Raw genomic sequence first — 20,705 nt, 5'->3', positions numbered from 1 at the left:
CAGGATGCACAGGGGGATTTCCATTCGCCTGTCCTGTAAGCCACTTTTGTAAATGTCTTAACCACTGAAACCCTGTATGCACACACATGCAAGCAGATTTCAAGTGTGTGCATGTATGCACAGAATATTGCACACCAGACTGGATAGAAAACCTGGCATTATGCAATGTTGTACAATGTTGAGGTGTGAAAACACATTTTGAAAAAAGCAAGCATGTACTCAGTAAATAAATGTAAGATACATTGTAATTATTTGATGTTAGGGCAAATGTGTTTGTATATAATTGATGTTAGGCTGCTTTTGGCTAAAGAGGAGCTTGTGTGTGTCAGAGAGAGAGAGAGCATGTTTTTGTGTGGAGGTATGCAACTTTTGCTTGCTGGCCTATATACGGCACAATGGTGTGCGTGTGTGTGTGTGTGTGCGTGTGCGTGCAAGGAGAGCAGTATGTTTTGCTGGGAAGAGGTGTGCAAATTACATACAGCTACTATCTGTACTATGTAGATCAGTGGTTCTCAACCTTTTCAGGCCGCGACCCCCCAAAATAATCATATTTGAACAGGGGACCCCTGACCCTGATAAGCACTTGGAATGTACAGTAGGAGTTGAGGCATTACATTTTGTTTGACTTGGTTCCACAGATAATATTGTGAAAATAGCAGATCTACAAGCTCACAAAACGCTTGTGGATCGGCTATTATTATTTGCCTCTTTCTTATATTAATTGACAATTTGGCCAATGTTTGACCACTTTTTATAGTATAATTTGTTGATCACTTTTGATGCAGTAATGGTCTTTTTTCCTTTTCCTTCTTTTTTTTTTAGGTATTAAAGGCTTAAATTGTCCCTTCGCTGTCATCTGGGGACCCCCGACCCACAGGTTGAGCACCAATGACCTAGATAACATGATATTCAGTGTTCATTTCTAGACTTTACATGGATTGTGGATTAACCTCAGTCCCAATTCTTAATCCTATCGCTTAGCCAATCAGCAGTCAGCTAATGAAGAGCAGAGAGTCACGACTGGAAATGACAAAAATAAAGTTTAGACATGTTCAGTGTCAATATCAGTACAGGTGAGTTTAATAGATACTCAGGAATGATCCAGAAATAACGAAAAGTGTTACAATATGGGATCTTTAAGAAGAAAGGTAGTCTCATGGTCTAGCTTGGTATACAGTAAATGGTAACATATAATAACCATTGCCACATAACCAAAACATATTACTGATGAGGTCTATGAAAGAGTGACTTATTTCTGAAGTAGGCTATTTGCTCTCCCAAAGCTATTTAATGGATGGTCTTTGCCAGGTCAAGGCAGTATACTCTGGTTGTACACTTCAGCCGGACTGGGAAAACACTTGAGAACACAGCTTTGTGCATTAAACTATAATGATCTAAGGAAAATCCAATTCTGCACAGTATGCAAACATACTATAACGGGCAAATTAGTAACTTGGTTCTGTGTCAAGAACTGTCCATCTCTCTCTCTCTCTGTGCTGGAAAATCATAGATGGGCAAAATATAAACACATTGGCTACATACATAATGATTACCAATAATGTAAATAAATATTGGCAAAGTGGCCTTTCAGGCTTTAGCATCTGCTGCCTGTCAGGCATCTTGCTAGTCTGCTGGAACATTGTAAGCAAATGTATAAATCGAGCTGCACAACACTGGTCAAGCTCTGTAAGTAATGAAATTACCACTTGCATGGACAGCGCAAATTACATTTCCAGATTTGTTTTACTCTGCTGTTGCCATACCACTTCCTGAATTTCCGTATTCACGACACAACATGCAGTATGACTTACATCAATAACAAGTAATGATGACAGATTAATGGGGAAATGTACTGTCTATTATCCTGCACCGAGGAAGTTAGAACAGTAGTGGCCTTTAATGAGTTGAAGTAAGGAGGCGCTTCAGGGGTAAATAAAAAAACAAAAGAATATTAGCTTTTACTCTAAGTCACAGTTCCTAACTGCTGCCATTGATAGACAAGCAGTTTGGATCTCTCATAGTCAGCTCAACTCAAACAAGCAGACAAAAATGGAGTGAAAACTACCCATTTATGAACAGTTTCTCTGACCCAGTCATACACACAAAAACCTAAGTTCCAAATGGACATTTGGCTGAATTTGTACACTCTCACTGAGGATATTACTCTGTAAGCGAGTCAGTGGTTTATGACACCTTTGAGGTCTCCTGGTCTTGGTGCAGCCGCTGTGCTGGATCATCAATTCTCTGTGGTTCCATCCTCTGCCTCCGCATCTGCCGGAGCTGCGTTTTCCTGCTCTGGATCTCCAGGAAGGATGCCAGTGACTCTCTGAATGAGCTCCTCGATCTGCTCCTCTGATAGCCTCTCCTCACTCTCCTCTACTATCTACACACACACAGACAGACAGACAGACAGACAGACAGAAATTAAATATTGTATATGTCACAGGACGATTGAATAACCAGGACGATTGAAGACAGAGCGCTCGTTTTTAGGCACGGGGCTTCGGGGCGAGGCGGGGCTTTGCTGCGACGCGGACCTGTCTGTTGTTGTTCCCCCCCACGTAGCAACCAGGAAGCTACGCTAGGGGAACGCTGAACACGCGTGCGCACAAACGCGCACGCGCACACACACACACACACCCCCTCCCTCTAGTCTGGCTTGCATTGCCCTCTAGCGTTGGTTTTACAGAATTGCCTGAAAACAAGCGCTCCTTCTTCAATCGTCCTGGTTATTCAATCGTCCTGTAACATATACACTAGGACCAGGTTATCTGTAACTGCTGTTCAGAATGCAAAAAAAGAAAAGCTTGCATTAAATGCTAACCATTTCCTGTTAAAGGAGTAGTTAACCCCAAAAAATACTTATTTTCTATCAATTACACACCACATGAAGCCTTGAATTCAGGGCGATTTTTTAGTTTTTGTCGCATCCCTGAGCCAATAATTTGATGACCTGAGACTCCGCCGGTCATCAAATTATTGTCTCAGGGATGCGACAAAAAAAAAACTCCATAAATTCAAGGCTTCTTGGGGTGTGTAATTGATAGAAAATACGTCATTTTGTGGGTGAACTACTCCTTTAAGTTGCAATTCCGCCAAGTAGCAAAACAATTGTGAAAAAATCAATGGTGAAAATCATTACACCTTAAGGCTGGGCATTATGGACAAAATCTAATAATATGATATTATTGACCAAATACCTCGATGTCTATCATCATCATCATCCGTTTTTACGCCTGGAGACTCACGTCCAGGACAGGCTTCAGACGTGCCTCCTCAGGAGACTTGGCTCTTGTTTAGGTCTTAACCCATTTGATTTGGTGTTAGGAACCCGTTGCGACCGCATGCCCTTGCTGACATCGAGCCCAAGCGGGGTTCGAACCCACGACCATCCCCACAAACGACATGTGCTCCAACCGCTACACTAGGGTGGCTCTAAATACCTCAATGTCTATATTGTGACGATAATGTTGTATTGCGACAAATACAATAATGTTTCACATTTGTCTAAAATTGTCCAAAATAGCAAATCTTTGAATATATATGATTTAAAGCAACCATATTTAACTCAAATCTTTGCTTCTGGGGGTCCCTGGAACTAAATATTTTGAGATGGGGGTCGGCGGCCAAATACATATGATTTTGGGGGTCCTTGACATGAAAAGGTTTTGAGCACCACCAATATAGTAACATAGGATTTTCAGAAAACTGTTAGGATTCAAAAGCTTAATTGACCTCAGGTCTTAATGGATTAAGTGATTAGAACCAACCAGGACAAGACAACACTTACAGTATGCCATATTACAATATATATATATAATATATTACAATATCCAAAATCCCAGATGATATCTTGGCTCGAATTAGAATATATGTAAAATCGATATCACATTTACATGATTGTGATACCGTGTGTAATGCCGTGTATGTTTGGGAGGGGTGAACTCATTCTCAACAGGCAACCAGAGATAGACTTCTACCTCTGGTAAGCACTTCATAGAACTCCAATGTCTCAATTTAATTCCCACACACACTTGCAAAAATACAGGCCAACTCACTAGTTGGATCTCCACGGCTGTCTGTGGCCTGTGGTTGAGCAGCTGTAGTTTTTCAGCCCTGATGAAAGGGTTAGAAAAGAAAAAAGAAGACATAATGAGTAAGGGAATTCTGGAGTAGGCCTGTCACAATGATTACATAATCGCCTAATCGCAATTATTTGAGATCATCATCATTATTTTGCATTATCGTTTCAATTCAGCTAAATTCATCAGCTGAAAAATAGTCTAAATAGCAGATAAACAAGCCCACAGTAGATCTGCTATTTCCACTATTGTTGATAAAATGTGAAACAATAGAATTATTAATTAAGGTTTATTTTTTTCATTGTCAGTAATTTCTTTGTATAGTCAAGTTATTCGTCATATATTCCCTGTGCAGTTTTTGTTTACATTGCCTAAAAGGCAAACAGAAAGATAATGTTTTATTCATTCATACAGTATGTCCCAATGTCCAATGCCAAAACCACAATTATGTGCATGACAATTAATCGTCAAGTAAAATGTCATGATCGTGACAGCCCTGGACATTATGTGTATGGGAATTCAGGAATGAGACCATAAATGAAAAGAAAACATGTTTCTGTGAGATAACACCCACTTTGTGAGTTTGTGAGGCATCATGGTGGTGAGGAACTCTTTGACCGTCTCTGGACTCTGCCTGCTGCAGGGCGTCTTTGAGAGGTATTTCAATGTCTGAAAAAAACAAAAAAAAACAGTGTTAAAAAATTACTATCTTCTACCCTTCTTATTACCTTGTGTTGTAATAAGAACGTTAACTGTAGAGTTTGCCTGCTCTACAGGTAAAGTTTATTTGTCAATACTCAACTTCTTGAAGTTGTCTCACAAAAGCAGCACATGTTTTGCGTCGCTTCGGGAGTAATAGCAAAATAATCACTCAATGCAACATTTTTATATTGAATCGTGCTGCTCCAAAAGCTTGATTCAGCCCATTATACGATTTACTATTTGGGTGTTTGTCAAAAAGGGTCTACTAAGAACTGATGCTAATTTCAGCTTATTCTACTGTTGCATTCGTGTGAAGTATAATTGTTTTAATTTGCCTATTTATTTGCATTACAAAGTCTGGCTACTATTTGCTAAACATTGATCTAAGTTGTATATCTTCGCTGTCAGGTCAAAACGTTTTTTTGTAAAACATTAACAATCATTTAAAAAGAAACTAAAATAGTGAAGATAGCCGATCTACAAAGCTCATGGAGTTGGTATACCTGCTATTTTCACTACTTTTGTGTGACACTCTTGTATGGTGAAGTAGGGCATTAGTTTATGAAAAAACATTTATTTAAAAATTTGAAATATGTAGATGGCAACAATATTCTACATAAATTACAGCATTGCAGGGTTGCCTACTGTATACCTTACAACGTGTGAATCCTCTCACAACAGATATTCGTCCACAGTAAATAGTACATTTTCTTACCGATAAATGACTAATTGTTAACAAGTTTCGCTTAACGATTATTCAAAAGAAAAGAGCATCCCTACCTCGTACATGATGGTGTTGAGGTTCTGCTGTCCCGTGCTGTGCTTGTTCTTACCGCTGTCCTTCCTCTGTTCCTTCAGATCCGTTAGAAGTTTGAATACCTGTTGATGTATGCAGATATATATATATATATATAACAGGACTGGGCAATATATAGATATCATACCGATATCATGATATGAGACTACATGTCGTGTGGGATCGTAATATCGTGAAGTGTTGTTTTTTTCCTGGTTTTAATCACTTGAGCATTATTTTATACTATGTATAAATATTCTTTTGTATTTTTATACTACATGAAAATTACCGAAAATGTACAAAAATAGCAACAATCGTGATGCGTTGTGAGCTTGTAGAAGTGGTATTTCTGTATTTTTTTTTAAATAAATACAATTATGTTATAACAATGGTACTATTTGCAATGCAAAACAGTGCCAAAACACACTACCTCATAGTTGCTGAGCATAGCAGCATTGTGGTCCTTCCTAAGAAACAAAGAGAAGATAAATCATTTGTTTAGGCCAATGAATCAGTTCGGATACATTAAACATACCGCCCGGCCGGCAGACAATTTTACTCCAAACGCATGCCAGAAATCTCTGGCTGTCTTTCTTATTAATGATTTGGCCTCACCTATTCCAAAAGGAACATGCATTCTTTTGTCTTTTCATTTCAATGCTCTCTTTGCAATCTCATCTGCTCTCTCACAACCCTCCACACCACTAAACACAACACTCTTTGTATTCTCAAACATTATCATCCATATTTCCATCATTATCATCTTTTATAGTTTGTGTACAAAATAAATGTAACCATTAACCAATGGACTCATCCTCAAGGGTCCATTTGGTTACATGTTAAAACAACACTGATGATTACACTGTCTGTAAATACATGTATTTGAACTCTGTTGCCATTTACAATACATACAATTTAAGCTGTATATTATCTATCATTATATTTCTGGTAAGGAACATTGCAACATATTGAATGTGTCATAATATATGATGATTGGAGATATTCCCCAGTCATATTATAACCGTAACTATATAGCCATATAGAACACTGAATGCTAGCTTCAAGCAACTCTTAGATCCTATTTTTAATATCTAGAATCTAGAGTTGACAGCCCATTCATCCAAACAGAAAAGTCAGATCTGATTGTATTAAACAACGTTAAACTCACCAACACTGCAGCTGTACAGAAAGCTTGGATTGTGCTCTTTCTATCTACAAAGTTTTAGTTTCATAAAAATCCACCATATAGACATGTTATCAGCTACTTTCTATCAATAACACCACCAAGGCCTTAGAAATAAGGCTCCAAACATCCCAAAACAAACTAGTAAGGCTACTTCTTGGCCTCTAACACAACCCATCTAACCCCTGCTCATTTTGCTAGGATTGGATGGCTCAGCAGCAGCCAACACAGAGGCAGCTCCATGGATCATGTTCAACCCAGATTTGGCAAAACAAAAGGGAATGAACTCGTTCTCATGCTATGCAACAAAAATGTGGAATGCCCTACCAGAAGGAGTAAAGGAGTGTAAAACCCTACTCACTCTCTTATATGTCATCATGATTTGTGTGCGTGGATCTCATTTTAAACAAGCTCAGTGCTTTATGAAATATCCAGTTCAGTAGACCTTGTATTGTGAATTGTACGTCCATGTACTGTTTCTCGTGTCTCACTAAATAAAGTACATCAATCAATCAAGTACATCAATCAATAAATTCCGTGCAGGTTATTATTTTTCTAAGTGTTGGAGTTTTAATACAATCAGATCGGACTTTTCTGTTAGGATGAAGGGCTGTCTGTCAAGGGTATGGTATTGCAACTCTAGATTCCAGATATTAAAAATAAAAGAGTTGCTTGCGGCTAACTGAGTGCTAGCCCTAGAATGTCTGTGATCTTACATACATTTCAAGTATTCCAAATACACAGTCATAGATCTCTCTCGGTCCCCCACTGTGTAGTGCCTATCTGCGCGGCCATAAAAGTGCTCTAAACTCCGTCTGTACTCACCCAATAATTAATTCCTAAGACGTGTAGTCATATTTTGTCCTCTAGTTTCATATCCATGTGAAAGTTCTGCCAGAAAACGTGTGTTTAGTCAAATATCTCCACTTTTTCACGAGCTGCACACGGACGTGTTTCTGTACGACGCGAGGGGCCAGGAATGATTGCAGCACTGAATATACGTAACTTCCTTTAGGACGCACAAATGTTTGGGACACACAATTGGCAGGTGATGATTCATTACCCCACAGCAATCACAAGCACCTGTCAATTGTGTGTCCCAAACATTTGTGCGTCCTAAAGGAAGTTACGTATATTCAGTGCTGCAATCATTCCTGGCCCCTCGCGTCGTACAGAAACACGTCCGTGTGCAGCTCGTGAAAAAGTGGAGATATTTGACTAAACACACGTTTTCTGGCAGAACTTTCACATGGATATGAAACTAGAGGACAAAATATGACTACACGTCTTAGGAATTAATTATTGGGTGAGTACAGACGGAGTTTAGAGCACTTTTATGGCCGCGCAGATAGGCACTACACAGTGGGGGACCGAGAGAGATCTATGACTGTGTATTTGGAATACTTGAAATGTATGTAAGATCACAGACATTCTAGGGCTAACTGAGTGCCATGAATGTCCCATGTGACACGTACGTCTGATGGAATTTCCCATCTTTCCCATCATCTGCATAAAGCAATCACCACCACATCTTCTCAAACATTCATGAACATAATGATAATGTATCACAGTGTTGAGCAGAGAATAGCTCACAAATAAACAACAACAATTCTTACACTTCCATGTCGGCAGCAGAAGAAGCACGGTCCGTCTTTCAAACATGTCCGCGTAGAAACACGGTCGATTTCAAATGTGTCCGGGTCCGTGCACAACCTGGTATACGGATCGTTCCACCCGTTTGACGTAACAGAGACCATGGCGACGGTATAAAAAGAGACAGTCCGGTCAAAACATCATAATAATCTGTGGAGAGCTGAAGATCATCTGGGCAGACTGGACCACAGAGACCCTCCATCCATCCATCCACCACATCACTGAGGAACATGGCGAATGCAGAGGTGAGCTGAATGGAAGCAGATGATGCTGTGTGTGTGTGTAATAGCCTGGCATGTTTTGTTTTTCTTGCCTCGTCCACCTGTGTGCGTGTGTGCATGTGTGCGCGTGCGTGCGTGTGTGTGTGTGTGTGTGTGCGTGTGCGTGAGAGAGATAGAGAGAGACACTTGTTGTTTTAGCAACCAGCTGATCAGAGAGGTTGACACAGCAGTAGCTTAGCCACTAAGCCACAAAAACACTTTGAGAGTGCATCAGAAAAAACTGGGTGTGCCATGTAAGCATGTACACGTGTACTGTGCACATGCATACTACTTACTAGTTTATTAGTTAGGTCTATTTATTTTCTTTTATAAAATGCCAATCTAAAAGGTCTATGCACATATTGCAACGTTCTCCAGGTCAGGAGGATAATGGTTATTCCTACATGACAAACTAAAAGTGGACATAGTGCAGTATAGGCTACAGGGGAAAACCACCAGACATTTCCAAGGAAGAAGTTAAACAGTGAGCTCTGTTTTCAATGTAATACACTATTTAATGTAAAACTTCTAGAAGCATGGTGGATGTATTTCCTAAATACAGTTAACCCCATTATGGTCTGAATGAGTCTCTTCCTATTGATTAGCTTACCCTTTGTAATGCATGTATGTGTGTGGTACGTGTAGGTATATGTACAGTATGTGTACATGTGTATGTCTGTAAAATATACACAACATGTATGTATACATGTGTATGTATTTATATTCTAGTTGTACTGTATGTACGGTAAATATACTTATATTTACCAGTGGTTTGCTTAATGGTAATTAGGATTATTGATTTGCATTGACTCACCACATTTAGAGGCATTGATTGGCTTTGGTTTGATTTCAACTGATTGACTGATTGACTTGGATCAGACCAAACCTCTATCACACCTGCCTGTACTGCCCTCTCCTATATTTGAATGAATTTCACACGCTTATAATTGCTGCCTGAGGAAGGGTTGTTGACTCAAAATGCGTTGTCTGAGTAGTCTGCATGTTTATAAACGATTATTTGTGTTCGTGTGCCTAGATAAGTGCTGTAAAGGGATGAATTCTCTGAAGGTATTAAAATCCTTTTTGCATTGATTGGTCTACCACATTTTCTGTTTTGCTTTTGAACTTTGCCTTTTTTGGAACCCTAGAACTAAACCGTTCACTGATATGCATTGTGGGGGGAACAAATTCTTTGTGCGACCTATTTTGACCCATATGTAATATTATTGGAATATTTATTGGAAGGGGAACTTTTTTTTTTTTTTTTTTTTTTAAAGATATTTTTTTGGCTTGTTTTGTATGTATGTATGTCTGATTTAGTTTTTTGCCCTTCAGGGAAATAAACTTTGGGGCGGCCGGTTTGTGGGAGACACCGACCCCATCATGGAAAAGTTCAACGCATCCATATCCTATGACCAGAGGATGTGGGATGCTGACATCCGAGGGAGCAAGGCCTATGTCAAAGCACTGGAAAAGGCCAAGCTAGTTACCAAGGAGGAAATGAATGCAATTCTACAAGGAATGGACCAGGTGAACAGACACACAACGTGTGTGTGTGTGTCCTGTCTCTGTCTAAATTAATTATGTCTGCTCTGTGATATCTATCTCTCTCTCTCTCTCTCTCTCTCTCTCTCTCAGTCACTCTCGGATATGTCCCTGAGGCGTGCTTCAGTGTAGCAGAGCAGTTCCAAGGTTTTATCATGTCATGCAGACAGTGGCATTCTTGTAATTGGAGCATCTTCAACATTGTGGATAATGAAGAAGAAGAAAAAAACAAAACAATAATGCTGCCCTTCATTGACCTCCATTGTACTGGAAGTGGCTGTTCTACCAGAGCAACCACAGTTCACAAACTGAGCAGAATATATGGGCCTTCCTTGAGTGGAACTAAATGAGGGATAATCGTTGATTATCTTGAAACTCTTGATTTTAATGTTTATGGGCAACTGGACTATTAATGTAGTTGTCTCATGACCTGCTGACAACAATCATGAACACATAGTTATGCAATGGTATAGCTTACCCCCTCATTTTGACTAGCATTGAGGCTTTATGATTTTAATTGGTTGTCGATAATTAATAATAATATAAAAATATTATAATAAATAAGCTATAAGAAAGAAAGGCTCCTCTACCCTGAAAAAATAACAACCAAATGGTACACAAATTAAATAAATCAAAGGCATTTCCAATTTAAAAACAAAACATAATTTAAAGCTGATTTTGTCTCATAAACTCCCTCTGTTTCATGATCTCGAATGCCATCTGCTGGTAAAACAAGATATTCTCAATGTGGCATATCTTTCCCTAATATCCACTAAGATAATATCGCAAAGATCTGTCTAGTGCCCTGAATGTATAAGCATGAACATACAATGTGATTGACAGTCTTGCCTGGCGTAACGTCCACATGTGCATGTTGTGCAACACATTGTGGTTAATGGGTGACAGCTGCAAATGTGCCCTGCTGCAGAATTCCTCTGTGTTTTCTGCTGAGTGTGTGTTGAACAATATCACTGTCACATGACTGCTTGCAGCTTCCACACAAACAAACATGGAGGTCAGATGAGGGTGCATTTTTTTTTGCTGGCAGCCCCCTGGGAGGTCTGACAATAATCCACACATGAAATGTAAAGAAAATAAATACGGTACTACTACTAATAAATAATTGCTACAGCAGTGTGCTGGCACTACAAAAGTGGCCATTTTCCTGAAAATGGGAATTGAGAACGTTTCACAGTATGCAGCTTAATAATATCCTTTGATGCTAAGTTCAGTTCTGTTCTTCCTTTTCAGATCAAAGAAGAGTGGTCCAAAGGGGTGTTTGCGATCAGACCAGGTGATGAAGACATTCACACAGCCAACGAACGCAGGCTAAAGGTGACAATGACCAGAGAGGTGTCAACTTGGCAATATTACACTTAATTCGCGTCCTGACACAGTGACAATAATGCACTTAATTGTTGTCACTGTTTACTTGGTAAAGTTTAATACATGCTTAATAAATAAATGTAAAGTTAAATAAAAGGAAAAAGTTCATCATACAAGGTCTATTAGAAATAGGTTCTAATACAGTAAGTGATTTAAAAGTTGATAATGATTTGTTATTTGTCAAAGTTGCTCCGCAGCTGCATGCTGCAAAGTCAAGGAGAACTCAAAGTTAAATACTGTATGCCAGGACTTATTAAACATTTACTATCAGTAGCCTGCAAATGCACACATTTTAGCATACAGACATGTTAAAAGGAATACAGCAAGTTTAATAATATACATTTCAATAATAAAATGTCTGTCAAGCAGACTGGTATCCGTTGTGTCACCAGCATTTATTTATTTCTGGTGTAGTGTGCTTTACTAAAGCTTTAGCATACTGTATCTATTTTAATGAATGATACACGATAGCATTGCATTATGCCAAATAGTGCATGACATTATGACAGTGTATGAAATGATCACGCAGACCACTCCCAGTCTCCTCTTCATATGCTGGTCAAGTAATACAATTTTTCAATTTGTCTAAAACTATTTTAATGTGACCTGTGATGTTATCCTACAATTTAAAATCCTACTCAGTGGCTGTCGTGAGGGCTAAGCCTGTTACAGTCCATTAGAGGTGCCGAAAATACAGTATTGTCAGTTACTACGCATCTGTGTTTATATATTCTGTATTTCTCAGGAGCTGATTGGTGAGCCTGCAGGGAAGTTGCACACTGGCAGGAGCAGAAATGATCAGGTTTGATGTTGTTTTGCCTCCTGAACGTTATGTTGATGGTGTAGGAAGTTTAAACTTTCACCTCCAGAATCACACATATTGGCCCAAAAGTCAATCCTTTCTGCTCCTTATACAGAATTCAGATTCTGAGAGTTGTTTTGGAGAGGCTTGTCAAAGGTCAGCCGGCACAGTGACTAGCCGTTTGAAGCTGTGGTTGTTGAGTATGAATGTTATTTAGACAGATGCTAGGTTTGATGTTTACCTGGTATCCTAGTTACTTTGTAGATGTGACCATTTACCCTGTAGTTTGTTGCCTGGGATTCATGCCGTTTACTCTGATTTTACACTTCGCTCTGGGTAAGTGTGTCTGCTTAATACTTCAATTGTAAATTGTGTGTCGTCTGGCTGAACAGGTTGTGACTGACATGAGGCTGTGGTTGCGCGATGCCATTACAACACTGAGGGGACACGCCCTACACCTGATATCAACCATGGTGGATCGAGCAGCTGTGTGAGAAAGTAGACGCACAACACACATACACACACACATTTCATGTTCACATAATGCAAAATAAACATAAAGGATCGCTCGTAGATACTGCGTTTGATCACATCTATACCATGGTTCCAAATGTGGCGAATGTAAACCATTGCAGGGACAGAACAGTTCCTTGCCAGGAGCTTAGCGCCTTCTTTCGCATGACTGCCACCTTCAAACCCCTCACCAACCATCAGTGGACAATACCTAAACACAAGCATCTAAAGGTGTCTACATTTCTATCCAAGCTGTAACACAACAATTATGAGATGTTTACAACGTTAATAAGGACTGCTTCCCCCAAAGTAGAGTCGATGGCTCACCCCACTTCCAAAACATTCACTTGTTAGCGACAGTTACATCAACAACATCTGATGTATTTGCTGTATATCACTTGAATTCCATCAACATTGTTTGCATCAGACACCTGCACGTTTAGGTGGTACACACACACACACACACACACACACACACACACACACACACACACACACACACACACACACACACACATAATTAACAGCACGCATGTGCCGTCTCTTTGAACTGCAGAGAAATCGACGTACTGTTTCCTGGTTACACGCACATGCAGAGAGCTCAACCAATCAGGTGGAGTCACTGGATCCTGAGGTAGGTAACCTGGCAGGAAGTGGAACAGTCCTCTATACTATGTGTGCTCACTCTGACGGCGTTCTGATGCGTGTGAGTGACGCCCACAGCCACAACACTAGGGAGGGAGCGACCATGATCTGGTACCACAAATGATCTGGTACCACAAATTTAGAATAAAGATGGGAAAGTTCTCATTCTACTGCACTGCCATCAAAATGTGGAATGCCCTGACACCCTCCATTAAAGGATGTGTAACACTGGTTTCTTTCAAAATTGGCCTTAAAAAAATCAGGAGACCAAAAGAGGAGGTAAATGTAAATTTCCCATCTCTTTTGCACATATAGTGTTTGTATTTGTTGATGACATGTATTATGTATTATTGTGTTAATTTTGTATGCTATGTTGATTAATGAATTGAATTACATAGGATCACAATGGAAACCAGTCCCCAGGACTTTTTGGTGTTATCCTTTTAGCTTTAATGTCTTACTGTACCACGTGCTGTTTACATATCTGACTAGTAAGTATTCAATCAATCAATCAAAATGTAATTTCCTATTGTGGTCTCGGCGTCCTCCAGCCACGCGGTGACGCTGAGCAGAGACGTAGAGCGCCTTGAGGAGATAAGCAAGAGGGTCAACGTCCTACCACTGGGCAGGTATGAATGACACACACCACCTATGTTCACTGTTTCTACATGCCCATCCTGTACCAATTCACCAGAAGGCATCATGTTTTTGGCAGCTTTTTTTTGCGCCATGGCTCTGTAAGAGGCTAGCCGTCCATAATGGGGTCTGTGTGTCTGTCTGTCTGTCTGTCTCTCTCTCTCTTCTGTCTGTCTGTCTGTCACTAAACCACTGGACCGTTCAGTACCAAATTTCTTTTAATACTTTTTGAAATATACACACACCCTACCCCTATTTTTTTAGGATATGTTTGTTTTATGCGTTTGAACAATCAAATAAAACTAAACTAAAGCCCTGTTAAAATCTATTTAATTAAATGACAAGAATCTAAATGAATAACACCTAAGGTATCGTAGGATTTTGAATGCTGGAAAGTTACTATTTACCTTGAAGGTGCTTGAAACATACTTCCCCATGTGTAGTCATAAGATGTGACCGATCTTATGTGTCTGTTCTCAGTGGAGCCATCGCTGGAACTCCATTTGATATCGACAGAGAGTTCCTGCGCCAAGGTGAGCTCATTTTGTTTCTCCCAACCAGGTAATCTCTGTTGTACATTTACACCTCCTTTTTAGAGTTCTGGTTAACACTCTTATTCAAAACATGAGCAAGAATTAGGCTCCAGTGCATACATCACCAACGTAACCAAGAGTAGACAACCAAGTACAGTGGTTGTACTTGTTCTGTCATCCAAGTGCCATTATAAGAATAGGGCACAATAGCTAAGCTGTAAGAGTGTCTCCCTAGCCCTGGCCTAGACAGACACAGAGCCCTCTCATTTTAAACATTTCTTGATGATAATAATGGATTTGTATTCATAATACACTTTACATTTGTGTAAATCTCAAAGTGCTACAATAAGCATTTGTATTCAAAAATTATCATCACACCACTATAAAAGATCTAAGAAACTGAAACAAAACATTAAAAACATGAGGGCATAAAGCCTAGAGTTAAAACCAGTGTGGCAAAAAAGGCTTGTTAAAAAGGTAGGTCTTTAGTCCCAATCAACCGATTGTGGTGCTCTCAGGTGGGCCTAGGCTGGTCTTGGGGGTTTTGAGGAGGTTAGTGTTTGAAGAGCGGAGGTTGCGATGAATAATCTATTATTTCTAAACTCAACTCTTGTCTTATGTCTGTGTTCTTTAATTTGCCTGGTACATAGAGTTGGCATTCGATGACATCAGCATCAACAGCATGGACGCCACAGGACAAAGGGACTTTGTTGGTACGCTAGCCATACCTGTCAGTCAGTATCTCACACACAGTAGAGCATGTTGTCGCTGTCAGGCCGAAACCTTGTATGTACAAAACCATGAATTTTCACGAAATGGGGAAAAAATAACCTGCATACCAATGATGGATCCAAAGTAGTTAGAAATAATCACAAGCTCTTGTTAATACTTTTCATAGTCACAAGCTCTTGTTAATACTTTTCATAGGCACAAGCTCTTGTTAATACTTTTCATTGGTTAAATATTTATAAAGCCCACAGACAGACCTAACCACTTTCAACCTGGTGTCCCTATGTTGGGCATGCTTGTATAGGCACAAATGTTCAAAACTTTCCAAAAAATAAAATGGCATTAATTTATCCAAAAAAAATCTGGAGATACAAGGTTTCTGCTCAACAGCGACGCTAAATGATAATATGTTAACACACTGTTGCATTTAATCATACGTGTAAGTGACCATCACTAATGGGATGTATGGTTAGATGATAACACTGTGTGTACTGTATGTGTATGTGTGTGCTGTCTATAGCGGAGTTCTTGTTCTGGGCATCGCTGTGTCTTACACATCTCAGTAAGATGGCTGAGGACCTGATGTTGTACAGTACCAAGGAGTTCAACTTCATCAGCCTCTCTGATGCCTACAGGTTAGTGTGTGTGTGTGTGTGTGTGTGTGTGTGTGTGTGTGTGTGTGTAATCTATCAATTCACAAAACCTGTGTCTGTCTGTCTGTGTGGCTATCGCAGACATAACTCGGGCACTGCCCGACTGCTTGCCCTCAAGCTTAGCGTGTGTTTCCGATAACTTCCCTGATTGGCCAACCCAACCCATTGGCTTCACAGATTGGCAGAGCTTTGATCACGTGTGTGCCGCTGAGCTAGTATAAGTGGTAGCATGTACAATAGAACACTACAGATCCGCTTGTCTCCAATTTATACCCATGTACATCATCAACACGACGGCAGCAGTTCCTGGGCGATATCAGGGTTCTCCTATCTCCATATTTGGCCGAACGGTCGTATCGTATGGTAGTGGGTACTGCACTGTGTACTCTGACATTGGGTAAAACAAGTATTCAGACAACAAGTACAACAGGTATTGCATAAACGGGTATTGCATAAACGGATGGGGCATGCATTCACAACTTTCATCATTCCCGACTTACATCGTTCCCGAGTAGGCTGTAATCTTTAAATGTATTAGCACTGGGTACTCTTAACAACTGGTACAGTGAGTACTCTGGTAACAGTTACAGTACAACGGGTATTCCATGCATTTCCCAACTTGCATCGTTCCCGATTTGCGTGGTCCCTGAGTAGGCCGTCATATTAAATAAATAACCAATGTAATTACACTTGGCCTGTATTCTGTCACTGATGCTTCTGTTCCAGATTTGTTCCTCCAATCTTTCTTTATTTAAACCATATGTGCGTGTGTGTAGCACAGGCAGCAGTCTGATGCCGCAGAAGAAGAATGCAGACAGTTTGGAGTTGATCAGGAGTAAAGCTGGGCGTGTCTTTGGCAGGGTAAGACCACAACACCAACCCAATCACCCTGAATAATCACATAATATTCTGTACAATAATACTATAATGTACATATACATATAACCACAGGCACATTCAGGAGGAGAGAGACACATACGATGGTCCTCAGTGGCAATTTGATTTAATTTGATGTCACAGAAAAAGAACCACCTAGATTCAAACTAGTGCATCCACCAAATGGTTGAGGATCTGTGTGTTTCAGTGTGCAGGCTTTCTAATGACAATGAAGGGCCTGCCCAGCAGCTACAACAAAGACCTGCAGGTATGTCCGTCTGTCTATAACTGTCTCTCTCCTTTCTTTCATATGAATCTATGTACAATATTTATTGCACCTTTATATCGTATCATGCTTCACTGCTTCACCGTACTTGATGTGCTTTTAAAAACAGACTGCGTGTGTTGTGTGCCTCATCTTTGTTTTAGCTAATTCCCTCTTTTTCCTGCCGTTTATCTCTGCGTCTTTCTTTCACTTCGTTCGCCAGGAAGACAAGGAGGCCATGTTTGACTGCTATGACACTATTCAAGCTGTGCTGCAGGTGACCACTGGGGTCATGTCCACTCTCAAGGTCAGGTGTTTTCCTGCTGGAACTCCATTACATTAACCCTGGCGTCCCTGTTTTGTGCATGTCATTATAGGCTAAACCTTTTCAAATAATTTTTTTAATGAGCAGATCTGCAAGCTCACATTGGTCACAGACCAATGCATTGTGACACGTTGTGAGCTTGTAGATCAGCTATTTCTTTTGCTATTTTTGCATGACACTTACACCCTATATATTTAGTTGACTGGGGTCCCTCGGGACTCCATAATTGGTCTGCTCCAGATCTACCTGTTGCGTTGAGATGCATTGTAAGCTTGTAGAGCTGCTTTTCTCCCCAAAATGTTCAGAATGTTCGATTGTGTATTTGGATATTGCTTGTTCTCATATCTTTGGAGTTTATTTTTATCTTTGTAGACATACAGGCCACATGTGGACATTTGACTTTGGCTTCACCGTGGTAGATTTCCAAACAAACAAGATACTGTAAGAACATATTCAATCATGACTCAATGACAAGATTATTACTCTCTTTGCAAGTGCATGGTTTCCAGCCTCTGTCTGAGGGATGCCATCCACTGTACTTGCCGTAGAAAACAATGACAATTGTGACTTGCTGGTCTGACCATCCTGACTCGTTTGTTCCTCATGTTCTTGTGTGTATGTTTCAGATCAACCAGAGTGTGATGGAGGCAGCACTCAGTCCAGACATGTTGGCCACCGACCTGGCCTACTTCCTTGTCAGGAAGGGAGTGAGTACCATAGAGTGTGTGTGTTCGTGTGTGTCTGTGTGTGTGTGTGTGTGTGTGTGTATGACTGGAAAGACAATAGGGGTAGCTATAGAAAACAATGGTATCAAATAATGTGTGTTCAAACTGGTTTGACTGATGGTTTTAGCATGCATCGTGTGTGTGTACATACATACATACATACATACATACTGTACATACATACATATACTAGAATTTGAGAAATGGATATTGTGAGTATCATTTTCCTTGTCCTCACAAGAGAAATGGTTATTTTATGATTTAAATAAATATTTTAGAGATTTATAAGTAGGGAAAGATTCAGGCTAGGGTTAGGCATTTAGAGGTTAGGTTTAGTGGTAGGGATCATTGTTGTGCCTGATTTATACTTAGACGGTGTCATGTGCTGAAAATAGCAAATGTACAAGCTCACAACATAATGAGCTTGTACATCTATTGTCGGATTTAGGATTACAAATGGGAAAGATTTGACCCTCCTAAAATGTTGATCCTCACAAGCATAGTAATACAAATGTATGTGTATTGTTTCAGATGCCATTCAGGGAGGCCCACGCAGCCTCTGGGAAAGCTGTGTTCCTGGCTGAAAGTAAGAACGTCCCACTGAACCAACTCACTGTACAGGACCTGACCACTGTTAGGTAACTGTCTCACACACACATACAGTACAGTTATACACACAGTGGGTGTATGTGACACACACACCCGAAATTGCTTGTAGATCGGTTCTTTTTGACGAGCAACACCGATGAATACACAAAAAAACAAGGCTGTACACGTGGTTCATGAATCCGACATTGGTCTTTACTTGGGGCTATACTGAAATATAGTAGAAATTTTGAAAAGAGTTTTGTGAATGACGCCCGTTGACGACATTCAATCTTCAACCCTGACATGTAACCTAAAACCCAAGTCTAAAATAGACCTTTGAAAAGTGAGAACTGGCTAAATGGCCTCACCATGCAACTGTTCAGTGTATTCCTATAGCCTGGCATTGCCAGACTGATCACGTGATAATAGATATTCTCTCCACGATATCGTCGAGAGAACGTGCGAGTGATCCCACGTGATCAGTCTGGCAATGCCAGGCTACTATTCCTATCCTTGTGAAGTGTGTTTGCTCTCTCCCAGAGTTTGAAGTACAAAAGCACGCACACAAACACATCCCCCATAACTATACTTGGAGGACAGTCCCTTCATTTGCATTGGCAACATTAATTCCTATCCCGTAATGCTAAATAAATCTAAGTCCTGACCCTAAAACAGAAACAGCCCCTTGAAAAGAGGGGACCAGCAAAATGTTATCACACCCTTTGTCATAACAGAGATAGAAGTATACACACACACACACACACACACACACTCACTGACAGTCTTACAAGCCCTTGTTTTACAATTTCTTTGCTTTTCCTTCAGCCCTCTGTTTGACAGTGACGTGTCATCGGTGTGGGACTACAGGAGCAGCGTGGAGCAGTACAGCGCCCCCGGTGGCACGGCCAAGAGTAGCGTCACTGCACAGATAGAACGCCTGAGAGACTGGCTCCAGAAACACTCCCAGTGACCAGGGACCCTTCTATCTTTCATCTTAGAACAGTGATTCTCAAACGTCGGGTCCGGGGACTCCCCCTAGTGGTCTTTGAGGGGGTTCCAGGGGTTCCCCTGATAAATTATTGATGGTCATTGGTCACAGATGGAACCAATTGGACTCTTACTGGTCTGTAACTCCGAAAGTGTACGAAATGGAACCTTCAATTTTATTATAGTGCCAAATCACAACAACTCAAGACACTTTACATGTAGAGCAGAGAACCGACATTGTCCTACCCTGAGCAAGGGGGGAAAGAGAGGGAGAGGGAGAGACAGAGACAGAAAGGGAGATACAAGCATATTTGGTTCCATTTGTACACTCTCAGAGTTATGAGGGTCTGTGGCCTCTAATGCATACCAAACTGGAGATTGTTGAAATGAAAACGTTTGAGAACCACTGTCTTAGAACCAGCGTACTGACCAATCAGCTTGAACAGGAAGTTGTTACATTGTAAAGGTCAATAACCTACAAGCCATAGGTAACAGAGGAAGTCTGTACCTTTAAAACCACACTGCCTTCTAGCATAAGCTAAACAGTTAAAGCTAAACATGATGAAACACTGTTACAAGTAAGCATTTACATTCTCAAGGTCAAAATATGATTTATACTGCACATTTTACTGGGTACTGTAATAAAATAGATCACTTAATTGTATGTCTTGATGTTAATTTCATATAGGCTGCTTTTTGAAATATGTTTTATATATTTTATTACAAATCTATTATGTTTTTGAACAAGTACAGAAAGAAGAAACAGGAACTGTAGGGTTATCGGTTGTGTACTGTACATTAACAACACATTCAGCACACAC

General features: G+C 40.2%; 2 protein-coding genes across 3 annotated transcripts; one reads left to right on the top strand and one right to left on the bottom strand.

Annotated features, from left to right (window-relative positions):
* Positions 1 to 1,836: 1,836 nt before the first annotated feature.
* crcp (calcitonin gene-related peptide-receptor component protein) lies at positions 1,837 to 8,449 on the bottom strand. Of its 2 annotated transcripts, XR_013933589.1 has the most exons (7): positions 8,380 to 8,449; positions 6,011 to 6,047; positions 5,565 to 5,663; positions 4,657 to 4,751; positions 4,059 to 4,116; positions 2,066 to 2,383; positions 1,837 to 2,025 (listed from the first exon to the last, which is right to left on the bottom strand). XR_013933589.1 is itself a non-coding variant. In XM_080435224.1 (6 exons), exons 1-6 carry the CDS (start codon positions 8,385 to 8,387, stop codon positions 2,237 to 2,239), a joined length of 444 nt encoding a protein of 147 aa, XP_080291350.1. In that variant the 5' UTR covers positions 8,388 to 8,449; the 3' UTR covers positions 1,837 to 2,236. The 2 variants fall into 2 exon arrangements, 1 of the variants encoding a protein (XP_080291350.1); XM_080435224.1 differs by having other exon boundaries at positions 1,837 to 2,383.
* Positions 8,450 to 8,505: 56 nt separating this feature from the next.
* asl (argininosuccinate lyase) lies at positions 8,506 to 20,522 on the top strand. The gene is made up of 16 exons (XM_080435223.1): positions 8,506 to 8,661; positions 10,012 to 10,206; positions 11,473 to 11,556; positions 12,353 to 12,409; positions 12,802 to 12,899; positions 13,479 to 13,556; positions 14,119 to 14,196; positions 14,684 to 14,736; positions 15,387 to 15,449; positions 15,986 to 16,100; positions 16,895 to 16,979; positions 17,203 to 17,262; positions 17,483 to 17,566; positions 18,211 to 18,291; positions 18,841 to 18,947; positions 19,723 to 20,522. Exons 1-16 carry the CDS (start codon positions 8,647 to 8,649, stop codon positions 19,865 to 19,867), a joined length of 1,398 nt encoding a protein of 465 aa, XP_080291349.1. The 5' UTR covers positions 8,506 to 8,646; the 3' UTR covers positions 19,868 to 20,522.
* The last annotated feature ends 183 nt before the right edge of the window (positions 20,523 to 20,705 follow it).

Source organism: Gymnoscopelus braueri (assembly GCF_963280865.1).
Source record: "Gymnoscopelus braueri genome assembly, chromosome: 8".
Classification (NCBI taxonomy): domain Eukaryota; kingdom Metazoa; phylum Chordata; class Actinopteri; order Myctophiformes; family Myctophidae; genus Gymnoscopelus; species Gymnoscopelus braueri.
This window is presented reverse-complemented; position numbering and strand designations above follow the sequence as displayed.

Bases quoted from the DNA above. Each gene is read 5' to 3' on its own strand.
- asl (XM_080435223.1), top strand. The intron at 14,197-14,683 runs GTATGAATGACA...GTCTGTTCTCAG, and splicing joins AACGTCCTACCACTGGGCAG to TGGAGCCATCGCTGGAACTC. The intron at 15,450-15,985 runs GTACGCTAGCCA...TGCTGTCTATAG, and splicing joins AGGACAAAGGGACTTTGTTG to CGGAGTTCTTGTTCTGGGCA.
- crcp (XM_080435224.1), bottom strand. The intron at 4,752-5,564 runs GTAGGGATGCTC...TGTTTTTTTCAG, and splicing joins TCAACACCATCATGTACGAG to ACATTGAAATACCTCTCAAA. The intron at 2,384-4,058 runs GTGAGTTGGCCT...GTGTGTGTGTAG, and splicing joins CAGCCGTGGAGATCCAACTA to ATAGTAGAGGAGAGTGAGGA.